General features: G+C 47.7%; 1 protein-coding gene across 2 annotated transcripts in view; it reads left to right on the top strand.

Annotated features, from left to right (window-relative positions):
• The window catches only part of LOC118017927 (stimulated by retinoic acid gene 6 protein-like), a 59,828-nt gene that overhangs the window by 17,384 nt on the left and 20,241 nt on the right, over positions 1–22,203 (top strand). The window contains exons 2-8 of one of the 2 annotated variants that reach the window (XM_035016262.1): positions 7,361–7,436; positions 9,248–9,313; positions 11,994–12,124; positions 17,662–17,782; positions 19,343–19,388; positions 21,168–21,296; positions 21,614–21,684. In XM_035016262.1, the coding sequence (XP_034872153.1) occupies positions 7,375–7,436; positions 9,248–9,313; positions 11,994–12,124; positions 17,662–17,782; positions 19,343–19,388; positions 21,168–21,296; positions 21,614–21,684 (626 nt within the window). In that variant the 5' untranslated portion in view covers positions 7,361–7,374. Of the gene's footprint in view, positions 1–7,360; positions 7,437–9,212; positions 9,314–11,993; positions 12,125–17,661; positions 17,783–19,342; positions 19,389–21,167; positions 21,297–21,613; positions 21,685–22,203 lie in introns of both variants that reach the window. The other variant, XM_035016263.1, reaches the window with a different exon arrangement.

The following is a 22,203-nucleotide window of genomic DNA, read 5'->3' as shown; positions in this document are numbered from 1 at the left end:
GGCTATAGTGTGTACTTGGCCACAGCTATGACTTGTAGTCAAAAAACTTAAAAACACTGAACTGATCCGATCTCCTCATTTTCTCCTCATGGGAGAAGAGGTTAGGTTGGGGCTCTGGCCCCCTCCTGTGTTTTTTCCTCTAAACTTCTCTTTCTCCCAAAGCATAATTTATATTGACATCAGTTTCCAGACTCAAACATCCTCATTATTCTTTTTTTTTTTTTTTTAAAGATTTCATTTATTTATTTGACAGAGAGAGATATAGCGAGAGAGGGAACACAAGCAGGGGGAGTGGGGGAGGGAGAAGCAGGCTTCCCGCTGAGCAGGGAGCCTGATGTGGGATCATGACCTGAGCTGAAGGCAGATGCCCAACGACTGAGCCACCCAGGTGCCCCGAACATCCTCATTATTCTTGCCCATGCCCATGCCCAGAGCCAGGGCCACGTCTGCCCAGTGGTGGGCCAGGGAATGTGTAACAATTGGCTCTCTGGAAAAAAAAAATACATGTTTAACATAAGTTGTACTGACATAACAGATGTATCAAACAACTTACAAATAATGAAATATACAATGCTCTTTATTACAGATTCCATACAGCCAATTAATTCTCATGGAATGCTTTCATTGGTTTTTGCTGAACTCTTTTATCTGTAGCCAACCTGCAATTGATGAATAGGCATCGTTTTGACATGAATGTTATTTGATCGTTTTATTTACATTAATGAGTAAGACAAATGTGAAACAATGAAGACAAGGGTTAGGTCAGAACTTCACTTGTTCATCAATTGACGGAAACTATTTCTCTAAGATGAATGGGATAAGGGTTTTCGAATTCTGGAAGAATATTTCCTCAATTTTTTTTTTTTTTTTTTTTTTTGGCTATTCACAGTGTCATGGCTACAAACATACGTTCAAATGTAATCTGCATTATTAACATTTTCTCTGCCGCTTTATAGACACTCTACAAAACAGTAAAGCAAGCCCTGATTTGTAGGTTTGCCAATTTCCATGGTGTAAATATTCCCAACATGATATAAATATTCCCAACTTGATGTTGGTGAACTTTGAGTGTGGGAAGAGATGCTCAGTGGCATGCTGTCACTTAGTTTCCATCATGAGGATACAATAGATGTAAATAACCTCAAGAGCATAGATGACAGTAACATCATTAGAAAGTGATGGGTTTTGAGTCTTTATTACCTTTCTTTTTTTTTTTTTTAAAGATTTTATTTATTTATTTGACAGAGAAAGACACAGCGAGAGAGGAAACACAAACGGGGAGTGGGAGAGGGAGAAGCAGACTCCCTGCCGAGCAGGGAGCCCGATGCGGGGCTCGATCCCGGGACTCCAGGATCATGACCTGAGCCGAAGGCAGTCGCTTAACCAACTGAGCCACCCAGGCGCCCTATTACCTTTCTTTTTAATACAACTTATTTAATGATAAGTTTATATAGTTTATTTTTTAACAGTGGTGGTGTTGAACAACTGGCTGGCAAAATTCCTGATAATGGGAGGGTCCCAAGCTGGTACAAGCCAGCCTGAGCACACTCTTACACCTGCCTCAAACTCTGGCAGAATCGCAGGGAGGCTGTGCGTGAGGGGACTGATGGGTTCGCGGAGGTGGGTCAGGGCTGGCCCAGAATCAGACACCCCAACACACAGACTACTACATTGCTGCAGGCATCACGTGGACGGGCAGGCACCTGCACACGTAGGTACCTAGATACATGCACACGAGCGTGCACACACACACCCACACACACACCTCTTCCTCCTTCCCTAATCCTTCTCTGCACTGAGCAGCTCTGCTGCTGCCCACCCACGAGGAGGCCAGTGCCGGAACTCACTGAGTATGCCTCAGATAGTCCTGGGCATCCTGACTTTGTCTGCTCACTGGCCCGCTCTGGGCCTCAGATTCCTGAGAGAAGTTCCCTTGGATTTTTTTTTTTCTCTAAAGTATTTACTTACTCTTGAAAACTTGATAGTTGGAACATGAAGAAAGCATTCTTCTGCTTAACCAGCTCAGAGGGAGTTGACCTCGACCAAATGCATAGACCCAACATTCCCCCCTGACAGTTCTTTTTTTTCTTCATATTTATTTTATTTTTTTAATTTAAATTCAATTAACATATAGTATATTATTGGTTTCAGAGGTAGAGATTCATCAGTCTTATACCCAGTGCTCATTACATCACATGCCCTCTTTAATGTCCATCAGCCATCCCCCCACCCACCTCCCCTCCAGCAACCCTCGGTTTGTTTCCTGTGGTTAACGTCTCTTATGGGGGCGCCTGGGTGGCTCACTCGTTAAGCGTCTACCTTCGGCTCAAGTCATGATTCCAGGTCCTGGGATCGAGCCCCGCATCGAGCCCCGCATCGGGCTCCCTGCTCCACGGGGAGCCTGCTTCTCCCTCTGCCTCTGTCTCTCTCTCTGTCTCTCATGAATAAATAAATAAAATCTTAAAAAAAAGAAAAAAAGAAAAAAAGAAAAGTCTCTTATGGTTTGTCTCCCTCTCTGATTTCATCTTGTTTTATTTTTCCCTCCCTTCCTCTATGATCCTCTGTTTTGTTTCTTAAATTTAACAGCCATTGCTGAGCCTCTCCGTGCCGGGAGCTGGGCTGACCGTGGGAATCAGGGCTGAGTCTGCCGCAGGCTGGGCGCCCAGGCACCTCTAGCAGCTCCAAGGAGGCCCGTGAGCTGGCAGCTGGGGCTGGGAGGATGGTCACGTGCAGCCTCACCTTCTTCCGGGTGGGGTGTGAAGCCTCTCCTGGCTTCAGTTCCTCATTTTTAAAAGGAGATAACACAGCTTGCCCCCACCAAGATTCCTGCAAAGATTAGATAATCCAAAATAGAATGCCGAGGCCATAGCGACACATAATTGACACATCCATTAAGGAAAGTTGTTATCATATATCATACCGTAACTTATTTCCATAGTGATAATGTGAGGGCCAAAGGAAGCAGAAGGATTGTGGGAGCACAGAGACCCCACCTCCCACTGACATGGGATCAACGGGCGGGGTGGGGGGTTGGAGAAAGGAGCTGGGAATTGGGATGCCCCATGTTCTAGATGCACCAGCTATGTAGCACGCCTCATATTGGCCCTCATAGCATTTTATTAAGAATTGTTTAATTAAAGATTTGTAATTTGTGCCACCACAAACCTTGCATGTTTTGCCTTTATGCTGATTTCACACACATCTTCACTTCAGAATGCTGTTGTATGGCTTAGGGACAACCGTTAGTTTTTTCCCTGATCACAGAGCAACCCATTCATTCATTCAACATGTGTTTATTGCCTCTGCTTGGTGCAGACACTGTTCTTAGCACTCGGATAGATGGACACAGCTGTCAAGCGGCATATCTCTGGGTACTGCAGTTCAGAAAAAAAGTCACGAGAAGGCAGTAGAATGACCTCAAATCCCACTACCCAGAGATGACCACTCTTCACAACTTGGGATCAAGCAGGAATTTTCTTTCACTTACCAGTCCAAGGCATCCACACATTTCCAAGGCATCATCCGTGGAGAGCGGGTCTTCTACATTTGGGGCTGTTGTTTTGCTGCAGGCCTGTGGACGGTCGCCCTTCAGCACACCTGCCCACCAGCCCTGGGCCTGCCAGGAAGGGGTCTCAGCGGCTTTCGAGCTTGGGTTGCCCGCAGTAGGTGTCATATGTTCATGGCGGTGGCTGCCGGAGAGGGTGTGGAGCCCAGGGGGACCAGATGCCACAGCTGTGGACCCGTTAGCTAGAGAGCTGCTCTGTCCACCCTCCCTGAGCTCACCTGTTTCCAGCTACTGCCAGACCAGTTCTCGGCTCAGCCCTTCGAGCAGGAGACAGGCCTGCTGGTGAATCTGTGTGGGCAGCCACCCATCCAGAAGAGTCTGATGGGTCCATATATATTGACACGAGAAATTTCCTTTCCTTAGTAAATGCATTTTCTTTCCTTGGTTAAATGAAGAAATCAAGTTTCGTCAGATCCCATTTTTGCTTAACACTATAGAGGTTATAAATATGCATAGTTATGGAAGGAGAAAGGGCTTTTATTACTTTATACATTTGTACATATTTTGAGTTTTTTGCAATGAGCATATATTACATTTCAAATGTTATATACATGCGAGAAAGAGATTGACAGAGTGAGGGATAGAGAGACAGAGAGAATCTGAGCCTATCTTTAGGTACCTTTTTGAGTATTTCCTTAGCTTGTATTTTTCAGAAGTAGAATTCCTAGAAGTGGAATTGCTGTATTTGGAAGGTTCTTGGTGTATATATTGAAAAATTAATTCACAGAATGTTTATACCAGTTAACACTCTTACTACCAGTAAATGGATACTAACTTGTCTTAACCTCAGTAATACTGGGTAGTATTTTCAATAATTCCCAATTTAATAGATAAGATAGCATTTTATCTTAATTTCTCTTCTAATCTTGATCTTATTTTTTTCTCTTCCTGTAGTTTGTTGGAGTGATTGAATTTTCTTTCTTCCATAGATATTTTTTAATATACAGGTTTACACTGTATTTGTATTCTTCCAGCAATTACCTATGAATTTTTAACATACTTACTTAGAACTGCATTTTTCTTATAATGCCCAGCAAGAGAAAACAGTTTTCTCCATCATCCTGCTAAGCAAGAGAATGTGATGGTGCTGTTCTCCCCTCTGTGTCCACACTTGTTCCCACCCCTCCCCTCCCCGCTATGGGATATCACCTGGTATTTTACCTCCAATTTGGCATTTCACATATTATGTGTCACAATAACTACTCACCGAGATATTTATTTATTTAGAGAAAGCATGAGCAGGGGGTGGGGGGGTGGTTAGGCAGCAGAGGGAGAGGGAGACAATCCCCAGCAGACTGTGCTGAGCTCAGAGCTGGACGTGGGGCTCGATCCCACACCCTGAGATCATGGCCTGAGCCAAAATCAAGAGTTGGATGCTTAACCGACTGAGCCACCCAGGTGCCCTGATATTTAACAATATATTTTACTCATTTCTCTGTTAGGTGTTGCTTCTTCCTAGAATCCTCTTTCTTATTTCTTGAGAATTTCTTCCACTTTTTTTTTCCAGACGGTCTTTTGCAACCTTGTGTTTCTAAGAATGTTATCTATATATAAAGATATATCTATAGATAGATCTAGATAGATATATCTTTATAAATGTCTTATATATATTTATATATGTATGTATTCATTTAAATGTATATTTTCTTAAAATCCTGTGCTGGGGGTTAACAGTAAATTCTGCCAATTTTTTTTGCCTGCTGTTCCTCTTTGTGCCCCTCTGTTTCCTCCTAGATTTATGCTTCTTATAAAGGATTTCCTGTAGTAATGAGCTCAGAGAGGTTCCGACTTAACTTTGTCTCCTTAAGAGCAAGTTGCCCCTTCTAAAGTTTTTGGCTCCCTTTTGTGGTGTAATCTTCCCTCAAATGTTTGATGGCTCTTGATTGTGTGCTCATCTTTGTGACTGAGTGGCCACTGGGGTGCCTGCTTTCTGGAAGATGGCTAGTCCTAAGGCTGCTGTCAGGGCAGTGGGTTGGGGGAGGGGAGGCACCACTAGGTGGAGTACCTCCGGGGCTGGTCATCTGGGAGGTGAAGCTCCTGGTCCCTGTGATCCAGAGCACTGCCTCTCTTTCTCTCTGTGACCCATATACGCTAATCCTGGGGACAACCCCTATTGCCCCTGGCTGTCAGCAGAGAGGGGAGGACAGCTGGGTCTCTGTGAGACCCCAGTTCATCATTCGGTGGGCTGTTGGCAACCCTGTCCTGCTTCCCCTCTTGCATTATGGGTGTAGAGCCCTTTGTGTGGCCCCACAGTGTGTAGCCTTGTTGGCTTATGCTTTTTCTCTTTGCTGTTATTGATTTGACAGAGAACGCGCACGTGCACAAGCAGGGGGAGGGACAGAGGGAGAGGGAGAAGTAGACTCCCTGCAGAGCAGGGAGCCTGACATGGGGCTCGATCCCAGGACCCTGGGATCATGACCTGAGCTGAAGGCAGACGCTTAACGACTGAGCCACCCAGGTGCCCTTCTTTGCTGTAATCCTAATTGCTCTCCATCATTCAGGGTCTTCTAGTAGTTTCTGTCCCTGATAGATCTCCTTCTTGCTTTCAAATATCTCTGTTTTCTTTCTTTCTTTCTTTCTTTCTTTCTTTCTTTCTTTCTTTCTTTCTTTCTTTCTTTCTTTCTTTCTTTCTTTCTTTTTTTTTTTTAAATAACATCTTTGTCATTTTGAGGGTTTCGTGTGGGATGGGCAGACTGATGTACATGCTCTGTGTGCTTCCTGAGAGCAGAAGTGTGATCTTTATGGTTCTATCACATTTCTGGGTTCCCTCACCTTCCCCACCACTTCTAGGATCTTTCAGACCCGTGGCTACACATACCTGGGGAATATCAGGGTTTTAAAGAACTGCAGGGGAAGGTGCCCTGCTCACATGTTTCCCCGAGGAGTGCTCTCCCCTGAGACCTCTGAGGGAAGGGCAGGAGTTGGCGGGGGGGAGGAAGCCTGGAGTCGAGATGGAGGGAGACAGAGTCTGCGCAGATCTGTGAGTGGCCGTGAGGGTGCAGAGGGCATGGAGTGGAGTCCGAGCAGTAAGAGCAAAATATGGGGGATCCCAGAAAGGAGAGGATCCCTGTCAAGAGAAGTCATAGAACTGCCATGTTGTGTTTTAGACCCGAGGCCCCAGCATCCCACTCCTGCAGCCTGGGGAGAGGACACAGTCCACCGCTGGTGGTCCAGATGCCCGCGGTGTTCCTGTGAAGTTAGTGAAGCTCCAACCTCCCTGCACAGGGAGGCCCTTCCAAGGCTTGGCGGCGAGGGGTGGGCACCTTAGTTAAGTGTTCACATGGCGGTATGTTTTCTGGAAAATACGAAAAGTAAGAGGATTTCATAGTTTTATTTGAAAAGGATGTCCAAATTAGATAAGCGTTGGGCCTCACAGAGCCTGGGTCTGTCCCCAACTGTGTCATCAAGAAAGGAAGGAACTAGGGGACCTGGCTGGCTCAGTGGAGCATACGACTCTTCGTCTTGGGGTCGTGAGTTTAAGTCCCATGCTGGGTGTAGAGATTACTTAAAAAATAAGTTAATTAATTTGAAAAAAAGAATGAAAGGAGTTAGATCTGGTTAGCAGGACAGTTGGATAGATAATCAGGCTGGAGAAAGAAATATGGATGAAGATGAATCCACGTAAGGAAGACACATTGCAGGTAGGCAGTGCTGGCCCTGAGGAAGCAAAGTTAAAAAAGATCAGATGATCTGAGTGGGGTACAAGCCAAGCTCCTGCCGGCGATGCTCAAGGCTGATGGGTCAGTGATTATAGCAGTGACTGATGGTGTGAATGTGGTTTTGGCTGTTTTTCAGAACCAGGCGGCTGAATGGCACCTGTGTCAGCTCGGTGGACCTGGAGCTCTTCCTCCATTACTCCCTCATCCCATCAGTAAGTAAAGGCAGGGGAAAGCATGGAGTGGAGGGGAGGGGAATTGGGTCACTCCCATATACAGACTCCCAAAGAGGCCTGAAAAGGTCAGCAGAGACATCAGCTGAATTTCCTCGACTTTCTCTCTTGCATTATGCGCCAAAAAAGCAGGCAGAAGAAGGCTTTTAAGGGCCAGTGAGTCAAGGACACTGGTTTTTAGGGGAGTTAAAAAAGGCTCTTCTAAGGAAGCAATGACAGCCAAGGTCTGTTGGGAGATGTGGTAAAGAGCCTCTCAAGCGGGGGGCGGGGGGGGGAACACGTGCAAAGGCCCTGTGGAGGAGGGGAATGGAGAACGTGAGGACCTGAGAGGGCTGGTATGACTGGAGTGGGGAGCTGAGGTGGAGGTGTCTGGGCCTGGGTCAGGTGGAGCCCTGTGGGGCTCTGTGTGAAGGAGTGGTGTCCGCATTCTAAGTGCAGTGGGAAGTAACTGGAGTGTTTCCAGTGTGAAGCTGGTGTGATCAGATTTCTGTTTTGAAATGAACTTTCTGGTCACATTGAGGGGATCAGGTTGGAGGTGGGCCGGAGAGGAGATGGTTGCAGATTTTAGCTCATCCTGGATGGTGGTGGTCAGCTCAAGATGTTTGGGAGGTAAGGCGATAGGACTGGGTAATGTGTAGGATAGAGAAGTTAGGGAGAGGAAGAGTTGAGGATGACGTGGTTTTCGTAGCTTGCACAGCCAGAAGAATGGTGGTATCTGCCATTCACTAGTTAAGGAGAATCAGAAGAGATCAGGGTTTGGGGTGGTTGAAGGAACAGGGCAGGAAGGCAAATCATGAATTCCATTTAAGACATACTGAATTTAAGAAGCTTTCAATACGTCAAAAAGAAATGCCAACTCTGTAGTTCAGTGAACAGTTACGGAGCTCATGGATAAGGTCCGGGCTGAAGAGTCAAGTGTGTGAGCCTTCTGGGCATTGGTGGCCATTGTCAGCATGAATGTGGGTGAGAGGATCCAGTAATAAGAGGAGGGGTCCTTGGACTGAACTAGGAGGAGCTCCCGACTTTAGTGGTTGAGGAAAGAATAATCCAGCAGAGGAGGCTGAGAGGTAATGGAGAACACCCAGAAAAGCACAGCTGATGGAAGCCTAGGGAAGAGGGTGTTTCTAAGAGGAGGAAGTGGTCAACACTGTGGAACACAGCGGAGAGATCAAGCCAGATTTGGGCCTCAAGTTTCCACTGGATTTGGTAATTTGGTAATTTGCGATTTTGGCCAGAGCTCTTTCCATGGATAGGGGTGAAGCCAGGTTAGGGGGTTGAAGAGCAAGTGAGAGGTGAGGAAATGAAGACTGCGAGAATAGAGAGTTGTCAAAAGGTTTCTAGTAAAAGGGGAGAGACAAAGGGCATCAAGGATTGAGAATATGATTGAATCCACAGTGGCGGGGGTGGGGGGTGGGGGTGGGGAGCGAGCAAAAAAGGATTTGCAACTTGACAGGTATTATCCCCTTTTTACAGATGAGGAAATGGAGATTCAGGGAAGTTAGGTCTCTCTTCCAGTCAGTCTGTGGGGGAGATGAGATTTGAACCTGTTCAGGGCAACACAGAGGACAGCTCAGTACAAAACTGAGCTTTCTGGAAGCTCAAGGGTGCATGCAGCCAGCTCTCGGACTCGGGGTGGGGGGTGGTGGTCACAGACACTCTGCGCTCTCTGCTCACCCTCACCTTCTCTTCCAGGGAAGGCTCCAGGGCCGCACTGAGGATGAATGTTCCCGCTGACACTCTCATCTTCTCTTCCCATAGCTTTTCATCATTTTGGTCTTGTCCTTTCTCCAAAGGCGAGAGCACCATAAACAGAGAGACGACACTTCTCACCTCCTGGGGAACCGCTTTGAAATCATCATGTGAGTGGAGCTAGGGCTGATCGCTACAGCTTGGGGAAGCCTGTGTTTGGGATCAATACCTGTTGTAAGGCCAGGACAACTCCCCGTTAGCTCTCCGGCCTTGCCTCCTCACCACCCCCCTTCCCCTCCCTGCCCCACCCCAGCCTGGCTCCAGAGTTCAGAATTGGCCTCCAAGCCAGGGCGGCCTCAGCACCCAGGGCTGCCCAGGTGTGATGAAAACATCTCAAGGAGACTCCGCTCACTATGCGAAAGGCCTTCCCACACCCAGCACTATGGCGGCCTCCGGAAGCAGGAGGAAGAGAGCTCTCAGTCGGCCACAGGCAGCCGCAGGCATCCATGCTGGGAGGCGCCAGGAGTCACGCACCAGGAGAGCCCTTGCTCGCTCTGCCATCCTGAGTGTCTGCACCCCTTATCACATTTTTCCTTAAGCTCTAATCGTTCGTATCTCTGCCGCATCACCCTTTAATAGTTCATAATAATAATGATAATGAAGCAGGTAACAGTTACTGCACAGTGACCGTGACCCAGGCATTGAACCTTTTGCTTTGCCTAGCATTACTTGGACAAACCCTCTTGCCGACCTAGCAGGCTGGAGGTTCTTATCCTCATGTAATGGATGAGTAAACTCAGGCTCAGAGAGGTTAAGTGACTTGCCCAAGTCCACACAGCTAACAAGTGACAAGAGCTTTCACTGAGGTCTGGTTGATATTTGCTCTGATTCCCCCCGACATCATAGCCTAAGCAGGCTCAAGCATGTAAACATGCTAAGGTCTCCACCTTGGATTCTGGAGAAGGGAGAGGAAGCCCGGGTGTTGAGACCAAGGCTAGCGGTGACCTAGCGATTCAGGGTGACAAAGGGAGCCCCTGTACCAGCTCTGAGGAGCAGACTCATTCTGGATAGCCCCCACTGGAGGGATCAGCCCTTCCCAAACTGCCAGGCCTGAGCCACCCTGGTTGGGACGCAGAGGCAGACTCTGCCCAGGGCATCTGACATGCGGGGCCTGGTGCGGGACTTCTTAAGAAGTAGGAGCTCTGTATGGGTCATGTGGAACTGCTTTGAATTCGATTGGTAATGGCACACCTTGCTTACTCCCTGGCCACTTTCCCATCAAAACCCCCACTTTTCTGAGGAGTTCTGGCCCACCGTCTTCACGCATCAGAAGCCCCTCACATGTGCGTGGCACACCACAGTTTGTCAAGCAGTTCTTCGTTTGCCGCCCACGGTGTCTCTGACATGAGCAGAGTGGGGGCTGCCATCTGTCTGAAAGATGTGGAAACAGTCTCACATATCTCAGGTACCAGAGGTGGGACAGACTGAATTCGGTTCACGCCCACAAAATACGTGTTGGTGAACGTGCAGTGAGCACCTACTCTTTTCAAGATCCTGTGTTAGGTACTCACTCCTTGGAGCGTATCGTTTCCTAGACAGACAATAATGCAGAGAGGTGTACTGCAACATGGACATGCCCTTAGGGCTGAGGGGACCCAGACAAGGCAGCAACTGGGTGGGCCTGCTGGGAGTGGTTGGGGTGATGGTGGTGGGGGCTTCCCAGAAGAGGTGCTCCTTGAGCTGAGACTTGAAGGGGAGTCTGAGAAAGACTAAGGGGGCAGGAGGTGAGATCCAGATCCTGGCCCCAGGTCCCTGCCTCCATGCATTGCTCCCATTGCCCTCCGGAGTTTTCATCAAAAGTCGCTTCAGAAGCCACTTCAACAAGAAAGTCTCTCTTTTTTCCAGATGCGTTTTTTTACTTTGATCTAGACAGAGCCATTTTGGTTAGAAGAAACAGATATCCTGTAAAGCTCGTTTTTGTAAAAGGAAAAGAAAGGATTTTTATAAAGTTACAGAGATTTCCCAGGAACTGGCAAGGCCGGCCTCATGGCCACTGGGTCTCTTGAGATGGGCATTGTTGGGTGACTAATTCTATTCCAGCCTCCCTGCGTCACAGGAGCCCCTCAGCACCATTTTACTACTTTCCTCGCTGCTGTCTGACATTATCATCTGATTTAGGATCTTTGCTTCCCTAAAACCTCTACTTACCTCTCGCACCAACTCTGATCCCAACTTGGCATGACTTTCCAGAATAGAATTTTAATAGAATTTTAACAGCTGACTGGCTCGTGTCCTCAGGGTCAGAAAGCCAAAATCCAAGACCAGGCATCTGATTGGCCCATCCAGAGTCAGGTGGTCACCCCCTGGTCCAATCAGCTGTGGCCGGGAAGGTATGCTGGCGTGGAACCAGCATGGCCAATGCTACCCAGACCCTCCCAGGGATGTTGGGGCTCTCCTAGTCGCTGGGCACAGGGCAGGCTCCCCCAAGCCTGTCGAGTACATACTCCTTGTTGCGGTCTCCTGAGTCATACTGCCTGTGTCTCTCACAGATGAAACTCATCCTATTTTGTTTGTTGTCATGGTTATTAGTGTCCTTGCTTGTGTCCCTCCCCTCACTCCCCTCCTCCAAGCCTTGGAGCTCCTCAGGGGCAAAGATTTTGGTCTTCCTCACTTCAGTACCCTGAATCCATGCTTACCCCCAGAATTAGCCCTGAGGGCCTCAGAAAATGTCAGTTGAAGCGAATAATTCACCACCCCATAATCCCTCCTCAGGGTAGGATTGACACTTTGGAGGTGAACTGTGGGAATGAGCCACGGTCTGGCCTCATGAGCTGTTTCTCTCGTTCACAGACCTCTGGACTTGGTGGGCACCTTTAGTAACCGATGGTCCTATGGACTCGCCTTTGGGGCCACAGCCAATAAGGTCATGTTCTTGTTCTCGGAAGGCTACCAGCCCTTGCAGATCCCGCAGTGGGCCCAAGGTAAGGACTGCCTCATACCCACTGGGGATTTTGCGATGGCAAGTCTTGCTCTCAGAGATCGTGTGGCAGGGGTTCCCTGGGATCAGGGGATAAAAAAAATAAACGTTATGAGTAGTCCGCGTTCTTCCCCGCCTGTAACTTGCCCAAGAAAAATGCCTCCCCTGCCAGGTCAGAGCTTGTTTGTGGGGCTTTCTCTCAGGGAGATTCAGAGCTCCTATAGACATAGAACAAAGGCTCAAAAAGTAGGTTCACCATCACCTACCCCAGAAATTTCAGTCCTGAGTCCTAGCCATCTCTGCCTTCTTGATATCGGCAAGCCCTGGGATTCCTCCTCACAGAGCAATGCTTACTTCTTTGGCCATTGGTCTGAGGCCTCTTCGTTCCCCATGCCTCACGTTCTCCCTGAAGGATCAACTCTAATTTACATATTCAGCCATTCCAATACAATGACTCCAAACCTCTCTGTCCAGCCCAGTTCTCTCTCAGGGCCTCCAGGCCTGTAAGAGCAAATGCGACCGGCATCTCATTAGTCTTTAGGGAAATGCAAATTAAAACTGACATGATATACCACCACACATCTCTTTGAGGTGTACAGTCTGATAAGTTTTGGCAAACGCTAACATCCATGAAATCATGACCACAATCAAGACAATGAACTCCATAAGTTTCCTTGTCGCCTTTTGTAATCTCTCCTTCCCACCTTATTCCATCACTGCCCTCATCACTGATCTTTTTCCAGAATTTTATATAAATGGAATTATACAGAATGTACTTTTTATTTTTGGTGTAGCTTCTTTCACACAGCATAGTTATTTTGAGATTCATACACATTTAACATGTGCCAGAAATTCATTCTTTCTTATTGCCAGGTGGTGTTCCATTATATGGAGAAAACAGTTTGTGTGCCCATTCACCTTTTTTTTTTTTTTTTTTACAAGGTTTATTTATTCACAAGAGAGAGTGAGCATGCCCCTGGGGCGGTGGCAGGGGTGGGGATGGGAGAAGGAGAGGGAGGGAGAGTCTCAAGCTGGCTCTGTGCTAAGTGTGGAACCCAACTTGGGGCTCAATTCCATGACCCTGAGACCATGACCTGAACCAAAACCAAAAGTCAGCCTTGTAACCAGCCATACCACCCAGGTGCCCGCCCATTCACCTCTTGATGGACATTTGATTTATTTGCATCTTTAGCTATTGAAAATCAAGCTGCTTTGAACATTTGTGTATAAATCTTTTTGTGTACCTCTGCTTCCATTTTTCCTAGGTAAATACCTGTGAGTGGAATGGCTGGATCATACACTTCATGTAGTAGATCATACTTTTTAAAGAAATTGTCAAACTGTTTTCCAAAGTGATTGTTCAGTTTTAGATTACCACCATCAGTATGTGAGACTTCCAGTTTCTCTATATCCTTGGCAGCACATGGTCAGTCTTTTTATTTTTTATTTATACTGTTCTTGTCAGTCTCTTTTTATTTATTTTTTCCCCTTCTTTCTTAGTTTTTATTTTATTTTATTTTTTTATTTATTATGTTCAATTAGCCAACATATAGTACATCATTAGTTTTTGATGTAGTGTTCAATGATTCATTAGCTGTGTATAACACCCAGTGCTCATCACAACAGCACCTCCTTAATACCCATCACCGGGTTACCCCATCCCCCCACCCCACTCCCTTCTGTAACCCTCAGTTTGTTTCCTGGGGTCAATCTCTTTTTAAAATAATTTTGGGGGCACCTAGGTGGCTCAGTCAGCTAAGTGCCTGATTCTTGATTTTAGCTCAGGTCATGATCCCAGGGTACTGGGATCGAGAGTCGCATTGGGCTCTCTGCTCAGCAGGGAGCCTGCTTCTCCCTCTGCCTGCCACTCCCCGTTTGTGCTCTCCCTCTCTATCTCTGTCTCTCTTTCTCTTTGACAAATATAAAAAATTAAATCTTAAAAAAAAAAAGATTCTCTCTCTGCCCCTCCCCACCATACCACCGCACTCTCTCTCTCAAATAAATAAATAAATCTTAAAAAAAAAAGATTCTCTCTCTCCCTCCTCTGCCCCTCTCTCCCACTCCCACTCATGCATGCACTGTCTCTCTCAAAAAAATTTTTAATTTAATTGCATTAGTTTCAGGGATGCCTGAGTGGCTCAGTTGGTTAAGCGTCTGCCTTCGGCTCAGGTCATGATCCCAGAGTCCTGGGATCGAGTCCCACATCGGGCTCCTTGCTCAGCAAGGAGCCTGCTTCTCCCTCTGCCTGCCTCTGTCTCTCTCTCTCTCTGATAAATAAATAAAATCTTAAAAAAATATTTTAATTGCATTAGTTTCAGGTGTACAACATAATGATTCACTCTCTGTATGTTATGCTCTGCTCACCGCAAATGTAGCTACCATCTGTCACCATACAACGCTATTATAATATCATTGACTGTATTCCCTCATCTGACTTTATTCTTGTGACTTATTCATTTCGTAACCGGCAACCTCTAAGTCCCCTTCACCCATTTTGCACCCCCTCTCTGGGAATCATCAGTTTGTTCTCTGTAAATATAGATCTGATTCTGCTTTTTATTTGTTTGTTTATGAAATAACAAGTGTTGGTGAGGATGTAGAGAAAAAAGAACCTTCACGCACTGTTGGTGGGAATGTAAATTGGTACAGCTACTGTGGAAAACAGTATGGAGAGTCCTAGAAAATTAAAAATAGAATTACTATATGATCCAGTAATTCCACTACTGGGTATTTACCCAAAGAAAATGACAGCACTAAGTTGAAAAGATATAAGCACCCTGTGTTTATTGCAGCATTATTTACAATAGCCAAGATATGGAAGCAACCTAAGTGCCCATCGATAAATGGATAAAGAAGATGTGGTACACACACACACACACACACACACACAGGAATATTACTCAGCCATAAAAAGGATGAGATCTTGCCATTTGCAACAACATGGATGGATCTAGGGGGCATAATGCTAAGTGAAACAAGTCAGACTGAGAAAGACAAATACCATATGATTTTACTCATATGTAGAATCTAAAAAATGAATAGGTGCGCCTGGGTGGCTCAGTCATTGGGCGTCTGCCTTCAGCTCAGGTCATGATCCCAGGGTCCTGGGATGGAGCTCCGCATTAGGCTCCCTGCTCCACAGGAGGCCTGCTTCTCCCTCTCCCGCTCCCCCTGCTTGTGTTCCCTCTCTCACTGTGTCTCTCTCTGTCAAATAAATAAATAAAATCTTTAAAAAAATAAAAATAAAAAACAAATGAATAAACAAAATCTTTTTCATTTTAGCCGTTCTAAGAAGTGTGTAATGCTGTCTTAATGTGGTTTTAATTTGCATTTTCATAATGACTGATGATGTTGAGCATATTTTCATGTGCTCATTTGCTATCCCTATAGCTTCTTTAGTGAAGGGTCCAAAGCACTTTCCTTATTTATAAAAGTTAGGGTTTTTGTTTTCTTCATATTGAGTTTTGATAGTTCTATATCTAGTTCTGTATATAAGTCCTTTATCAGATGTCTGAATTACATTTGCTCCTAGTCTGTGGCTTTTGTTTTCAATCTACCAACAATTTCTTCTGAAAAGCTGTCTTAAAATTTTGATGAAATCTAATTTATTCATTTTCTTTTATGGATCATGCTTATGGTGTCAGAAAAGGAATCTTTACCTAATCTGAGGTCATTTAGATTTTCTCCTGTGTTTTTTCTGGAAGCTTTATAGTCATGATATTTTGCATTAGGTCTATGATACATTTTGAGTAGTAGTGTGAGGTATGGATTGAAGTTCCTTTTTTTTTTTTTTTTTTTTTGCCCTTTGGTTATCCATTTTTTCCAATACTATGTATTTCAAAAACCTGTCCTTTGCCCACAAAATTGCCTTGGACCTTTGTCAGCAACAATTGGCTGCATGTGTATGGGTCTGTTTCTGGACTCTGCTCTGTTCCGTTGATCTGCAGCATATGAGGGCTCCAATCTCTCCACATCCTCCCCAACAGTATTTTCTGTTTTTAAAACAATGGCAGCCATCTCGGCACATGTGAAATAGTATCTAATTGCTGCCTGGATTTGCAGGTCCCTGAAGACCAATGCTGTGGGGCACCTGGCAGGGTCAGAACATCATTTCCTGCTTCGTGGCTCAAGATTCCTCTCTTCTGTTTTCACAAAGTGATTATGGAGGTGTATCCCCCCCAACACCCTCAGCCTTTCCCAGTCAGCCTCTTCCCCCCACTGGCATCTGGACCCACTGTTTCCCAACTCCTGACGTTCCTCTCCCTCTCACTTTGGAGTCTGACGGGTCTGCAGGCCGCCTCTGTGGGGGGCTGTGTCGTGGGAGGGGCCTGAGGTAGTCAGCAGAGCGAGGTCACGGCTGCCGGCCTTTCCTCAGCCGTGAATCGCGGCCTTCAGCACCTTGCCCACTTTCAGCTGGGATTTCAGCTTCAGTGTCTTGTGTGCGCTGGCAGGTTGAGGTTCTTCTGTTCTCAGGCCTTCAGACATCCCACTGCCTTCCTCTGCTTCCTCTTACTCAGATGTCGAAACCAAATGGTCTCGAGACCTAGATTTCTGGTAGATGTTGTCTGCGGGTTTGGTTTTGCCATCTTAGTTACTCTGTCTGCTTCTATGACAGGTAGATTGCAAAATTATGCTCTTGTGGCTTCTGTCCTCACAGAAATTCTTCCTTGTATATAGGGTCCTGTCCTGCCAGCAGCCCACCATTCACATGCATGTAAATACTGACCAACCCCAGCCGACCACCTGCCATCTGAGTGAGGAATGCCCTTCCTTCCCTTCTCCTCTCCATCTTACAAACTCCTGCTTGTATTTCCTGGCCTTGTTAAATGTCACCACCTCCAGGAAGCCTTCCCTGATCCAGACTCTAGGTGAAGTCAGGGGCTTCCACTTCTTGTCCCCACAGCAGATTGACTGTGCCTCTGTTAACACACCACTCACCTTCCTCCCTGTCTTCTCTATTGGACTGCAAGCATCTCAAAGCAAGAAGCTTGTTCATTCCTCCTGTAGCCTTAGTGTCTGGCTCTGGAGCCAGCTCAAAGCAGATACTTTGTGAAGGTCGTGTTGCACGATTAGATTTTCCTGGATCCTGTTAGATTCTCTAAGAGCTAGTCAGTGGCAGAATGACTATGATCATTGCCTTGTGTAGAAAGGACAGGATGGTTACGAGAGGTTTTGCGCACACACATCACCACGCTTTGTGTTGCCGTGGTGCATTCGCAGTGCTATACTCTTGGTGGTTGCTGTTTGTTCAGGTATGTGGCCTGCCTGCACCTCATAGTGTGAGCTGCCCAAAGGCAGGGGCCACGTCGTCTTCATCCCAATACTTAGCCAGTGCCTGGCATGGAAGAGGTCCCAGGAAGGGTCCGTTGCAGGAGTGAAAGGCATTCCCGCATTCCTCCTTGCTGAGCTGGGGCTTGTCCTCTCATCTCCTTGGGTCCTGAGGCCTGCGACTGGAAGTTGGTGTAAAGCCCCATAGCTTCCTTGGGATGCCCGGAGCCTGTGGAAGAGGATTCATGGCATCTCTGACCCTGTCTCTCCCAGCCTTTGTACTGCTGATCGGAGGCATAGAAGTCGGCCTGTCCCACTTCCCCTTCTTTGCCTGCCTCTCGTCGGAGTTCCGGCTGCTCAGCTCCATCCTCGGCTTCAGCTACTCTCTGATCTGGTAAGACGGATGCTGCCTGCCTGCCTTCCTGTGACTCCTTCGGCCGTGGCTGACCTCTGGACAAAGGGCTGGGGGTGACCTGCGAGCTCCCCATGGAGGGCTTCTTTGCCCAGACCTGAGGCTCACGATGGGCAGGTGGGGTGACTGGTCCCAGGTCCCACTGTGGCCTCTCTGTGGGACTGCACTTTAGGCTGCAGAAGGTCAGGCCAGCGTGCTTTCTGCTTCACAGCCACTTGTGATTAGAATATTCCCTGAAGTCAGCGATGTAGCAAACTTCATTTCTGTAAACTGCCCAGGGTCCCAGTTGGGGAATGCAGGAGTCCCATTTGGATGCTTCTCTTCTGTGCTGGCATGTCTCCCCCAGGAGCCCAGGGGAAAGTCCATGCACCTCAGCTTGACATTCAGGGCCACTGCGGTGTGGCCTCCCCTGTCTCTCTATGCCCCCCAGTCTCCAGCACACACCCTCCGGTCACACTAGACTCCTGCGTTCCTTCATCCACCCACTTACTCGGCAAACATGCTATTATCTCCTCGCTCTGAGCCAGGGAACACGCTAGAGAACAAGACAGCCCCTATGGGTCATGCCTTCTGGCCTCTTTATCTATATTTTGCTGTTCCCCCTGTGGATTATCTTCCCTGACTCGATCCAGTGGTAGATACAGGCACATCCTTCATGGTTTGCCAACCCCATAGATGGAGAACTTCCTAACCCTCCTGTTGATTTCTTTGCCCTCAGCACTGGCACGGGACCAGCCTCAGGAGTCCTTGCTGCCTGAATAATCCCACGAGCATTCTGCTTTCATGCCTCTGTCCCCCTCACTGAGCCGGCTTCCCCCCTGCAGCACTTTCTGTGACGCAGGGGTCCTGAGGCCCGCGTGCAGGCCACTGCGGGGGCTCACAAGCAGCTGATGCACTAGTGACTACAATTCCTAAGTCTGTAGATGGCTCGCTTTATAAAATGAAAAGAGAGTGTATCTGGGGTTAGACGTGGAGTAATAGTACCATCTTGTTGGCCTCTGACAAACCTTCGCCCCGGGGAGGAGATGGTGGGGGGACTCACTCAGCGGCCTGCACTCCCTGGGAGATGAATCGGGCTGGAAGGTGACCAGGACAGTGTCGGGGGCTAAAGCCTCGAGGCTCATTCCTCAGGGCACCGTTTCCAGACGAGGCCGGGAGGGGCAGAAGGAGCGTGGACCCCAGAGTTGGGAGACCTGGGCCTCAGTCCTGGTTCCAGGTGTGACTCTGGACAGATTCCTTTCCCTCTGCAGGCTTCAGTTTGTGCCCCTGGCAGGGAGAAGGAGCTCCCTCATGGACTTGTGCTCTGCTGTGTGGATCCCGGGTTTGTGTCCTATCCGAGGGCATGTGAGATGAATTTGGTGCATGTACTTTAGCATAAGCAGGGTGCCTGATCTGGGAGGGAGGTACACAGAGGCCTGGGCACCAGCCCTCCCGAGGTGGAAGGAAAGGGGAGGTAGCTCCAGGCTGATGGGATCTGGGCTTCTTTACAGGGACCATGCTGGGAGTGGTCACAGTACCCCAAACCCTGTTTTTGTCTTGCAGGTTTGCTGTCACTGTCCTTTACATCACAGAGTGTCCCCATGGGCAGGTGAGTCCCCGCTGATCTATGTGTAGAGTATTCAGTCCTGTCACCGTGACCAGTTTGCTGTGTGACATTGGACAAACCCCTGCCACTTTTATGGGCCTCCGTTCCCTCATGTGAACAGGAGAGTTGGTGGAGCCATTCATGATGCTTCCATTTGTACAGCACCTTATGTTCATCAAGGTGCTCATTCACAGACATACGTTCTCTCAGTTGATGTTCACAGCAGTCCCTCAAGGTGGGGAACCTCTCAGCAGACCTATTTCACAGGTGAGGAAACGGAGGCCAAGTGTATTAAGTAACTCTTCAGAAGTAGCAGATTCAAGAGTTGAGACCAGGTCTGGCTGACTCCAAAGCTCATTTCTTTCCATTCCTTCATGTAGCCTTACTTTCTCTGTCTATAAAATGGGAGACTAGGACTGGATGAACCCTCCAGCTTTGCCATGCATTGTCCTTCTTGGAATTGGGGGGAACTGGTTCATCTTTTGGCCTTGTATGCGACAAAAAGGAGCAAGATGAAAGAGCATGTCACACTGCATCTAGAAGAGTTACTAGGCAGGTGGGGGGAGCACCGTGGGCCTCTGGGGTTAGGAGCCGATGGGAGCCTTCCAAAGTCTCTCCTGGGCTTCACTCACTGTGGAGACTACAGGGTGTGATGAAGAGAGTCTGGAGGAGCTGGATTGGAAAATGAGTTTGGGGGCTGGGCTTTCCCTCTGCATCTCTGTGCTGGGATTAAGAACGTTCTAGCATACCTCTGCCCAGAAAGATGCCCTCCACTCTGCTCATGGTGCCAGAGAGTCTAGATCACAGGCATTTTCTTTGGTACCTTGGAGAGCTTCCGGTCTTCCTGAGGTTCTTCTGAAATTTGAAATATTCGTGGTTAATTAAGGGAGAGGGCAGGGTCTTACTCTATGCTCAGAATCACTAACGTTAAGAACTGCTATGTGCTAGGTGTTGTTCGAGGCTCAGCCCCCCAGATCAACTGTTGCATAGTTCAGGGTGCTTCACGGCACTTTGAAGGCTGTGTGTTAGTGCTGTCCCCAGCTCACTGACAAGAAAGTGAGGCTCAGGGGCTAATGGGACTTACAAGTTAAAAACCAAGGGACTGAAATTCAGACTAAGGTAATTATAAAGATTTCATCTCATGTTCTCAAATGTGTTCATGGAAACATTATGTATAAAAATGAGACATTGGAAAAGTCTAAAATGTCAAATATTAGGAGAAACTTTAAATAAAATTGGTTCATCTAAACAATGCACTATTATGCAGCATTAAAAGTGACATATGCAAATAATTTGTAAGCATGTGGGGAGCTGACTGTGATGTGTACAGGCCTATGTATTTGGTATAATATCAATTTATAATAGATATAGATGTAAGGATAGATACAGAGGAAAGACACTGGAATATTGGCAGTGGTGATGTCTGATGTCTAAGTGGTGAGCAGACATGCTCCCCTCCCTGTTTCCTCTCCTTACCCCTCTTTCTCTCTCCCTCTCTGTTGTGTGTATTTTCCAAAAGTAGCAATATTTAATCCCTGATCAGATGAAGCCATGAAAGCCCTTTGTATAAAATAAAATGGGGGTGTTAGGACTCACACCCAGGGCTGCTGGACTGTGGGCCACGGCTGGTCCCATGGTATGGGACTGGGGGAGCTGAGATGGACCCCTGGCCGCCCAGCTCTGGGCGTGGGCTGGGGCAGGCAGATCTGCATCCACAGCTTCACCGGTGGCCCGGCCCTGGCCCAGCGACAGCCCGCACCCCATGCTCTGCTTCGGTTGCAGTTTCTGGGGAGGTACGAGACGGTCCTGTTCTACTGGCCCTCCCTGCTGTGCCTGGCCTTCCTGCTGGGCCGCTTCCTGCATATGTTTGTCAAGTCTCTGAGGGTCCACCTGGGCTGGGAGCTGCAGATGGTGAGTCCCGAGTGGGAGCCCCGTGCGTGTGCCTGCGGGGCTGGTCTGCGCAGCTGCCCTGGGAGGGAGGCACTACGTTTACTGCTCCCATTCTGCGTGAGGAAACATGGCCCCGGGGAGGTGGGTTGTATCGCCTAAGATCAAGTCGCTGGTCTGGAGCAGAGCGGGAACTGCAACCAGAGAGCTCGGTTGTTGAAGCTCTCTCTTAACCTCTGCTCCATCCAGAAGAGTGGCTTCCCCCAAATTCCTGGCCTCTGTGACAGAGCCTGTCACAAGGATTTGCGAGCCCCAGCATACACCTGTCTCTTTCCTCACAGGAAGAAAAGCCTTTCCTGGAAGTTCACCAGGCACAGCATGTCAAACGTCTCCTGAGGAAGCCCCCCTTGCAGTAAGCCCCGGGGTGCCTCATTTGCCCCTCTGTGTTTGCGCCCATGTGGACGAGCCCTGAGACGACTGGAAAGGCGCAGAGTAGTCAGGACTCTTGTTGGCTAATGACAGAAACGCAAATCAAACTAGATTAAAGAGAACAAGGAAATGTGTGGCCTTTCTTAACAAGAAAGCCTAGAGGTGGTCAACTCAGAAGCAGATGGATCCAGGGGCTTCACTGATATCAGAACCAGGGCGAGTTCCCTCATTTTCTCTTAGCTCTGCTTTGATGTGTGTTAGCCTTGTAATGAGGTGGGCTTCCTTCCCATGGTGGCCCCCGGAATCTCTAAGCTTATACCCTCCTGGTTTAAGCTCACAGGAAAAAGAAATTTTCTTTTCTAATAATTCAAACCAAACTCCCATTGTGATTCATTGGATCACATTGGACCACGTGTCTTCCCAAAACTAATTACTCTGGCTAGGCGATTAGAGTAAATGGATTATTAAGCCTGTCACATATTCGTCGTTGGAACTAGGAAGT

This window comes from Mirounga leonina, unplaced genomic scaffold (assembly GCF_011800145.1).
Source record: "Mirounga leonina isolate KUSES-001 unplaced genomic scaffold, KU_Mleo_1.0 Mir_170, whole genome shotgun sequence".
Lineage (NCBI taxonomy): Eukaryota > Metazoa > Chordata > Mammalia > Carnivora > Phocidae > Mirounga > Mirounga leonina.
Note: the sequence above shows the minus strand (reverse complement) of the source record. Positions and strands in the feature narration are given on the sequence as shown.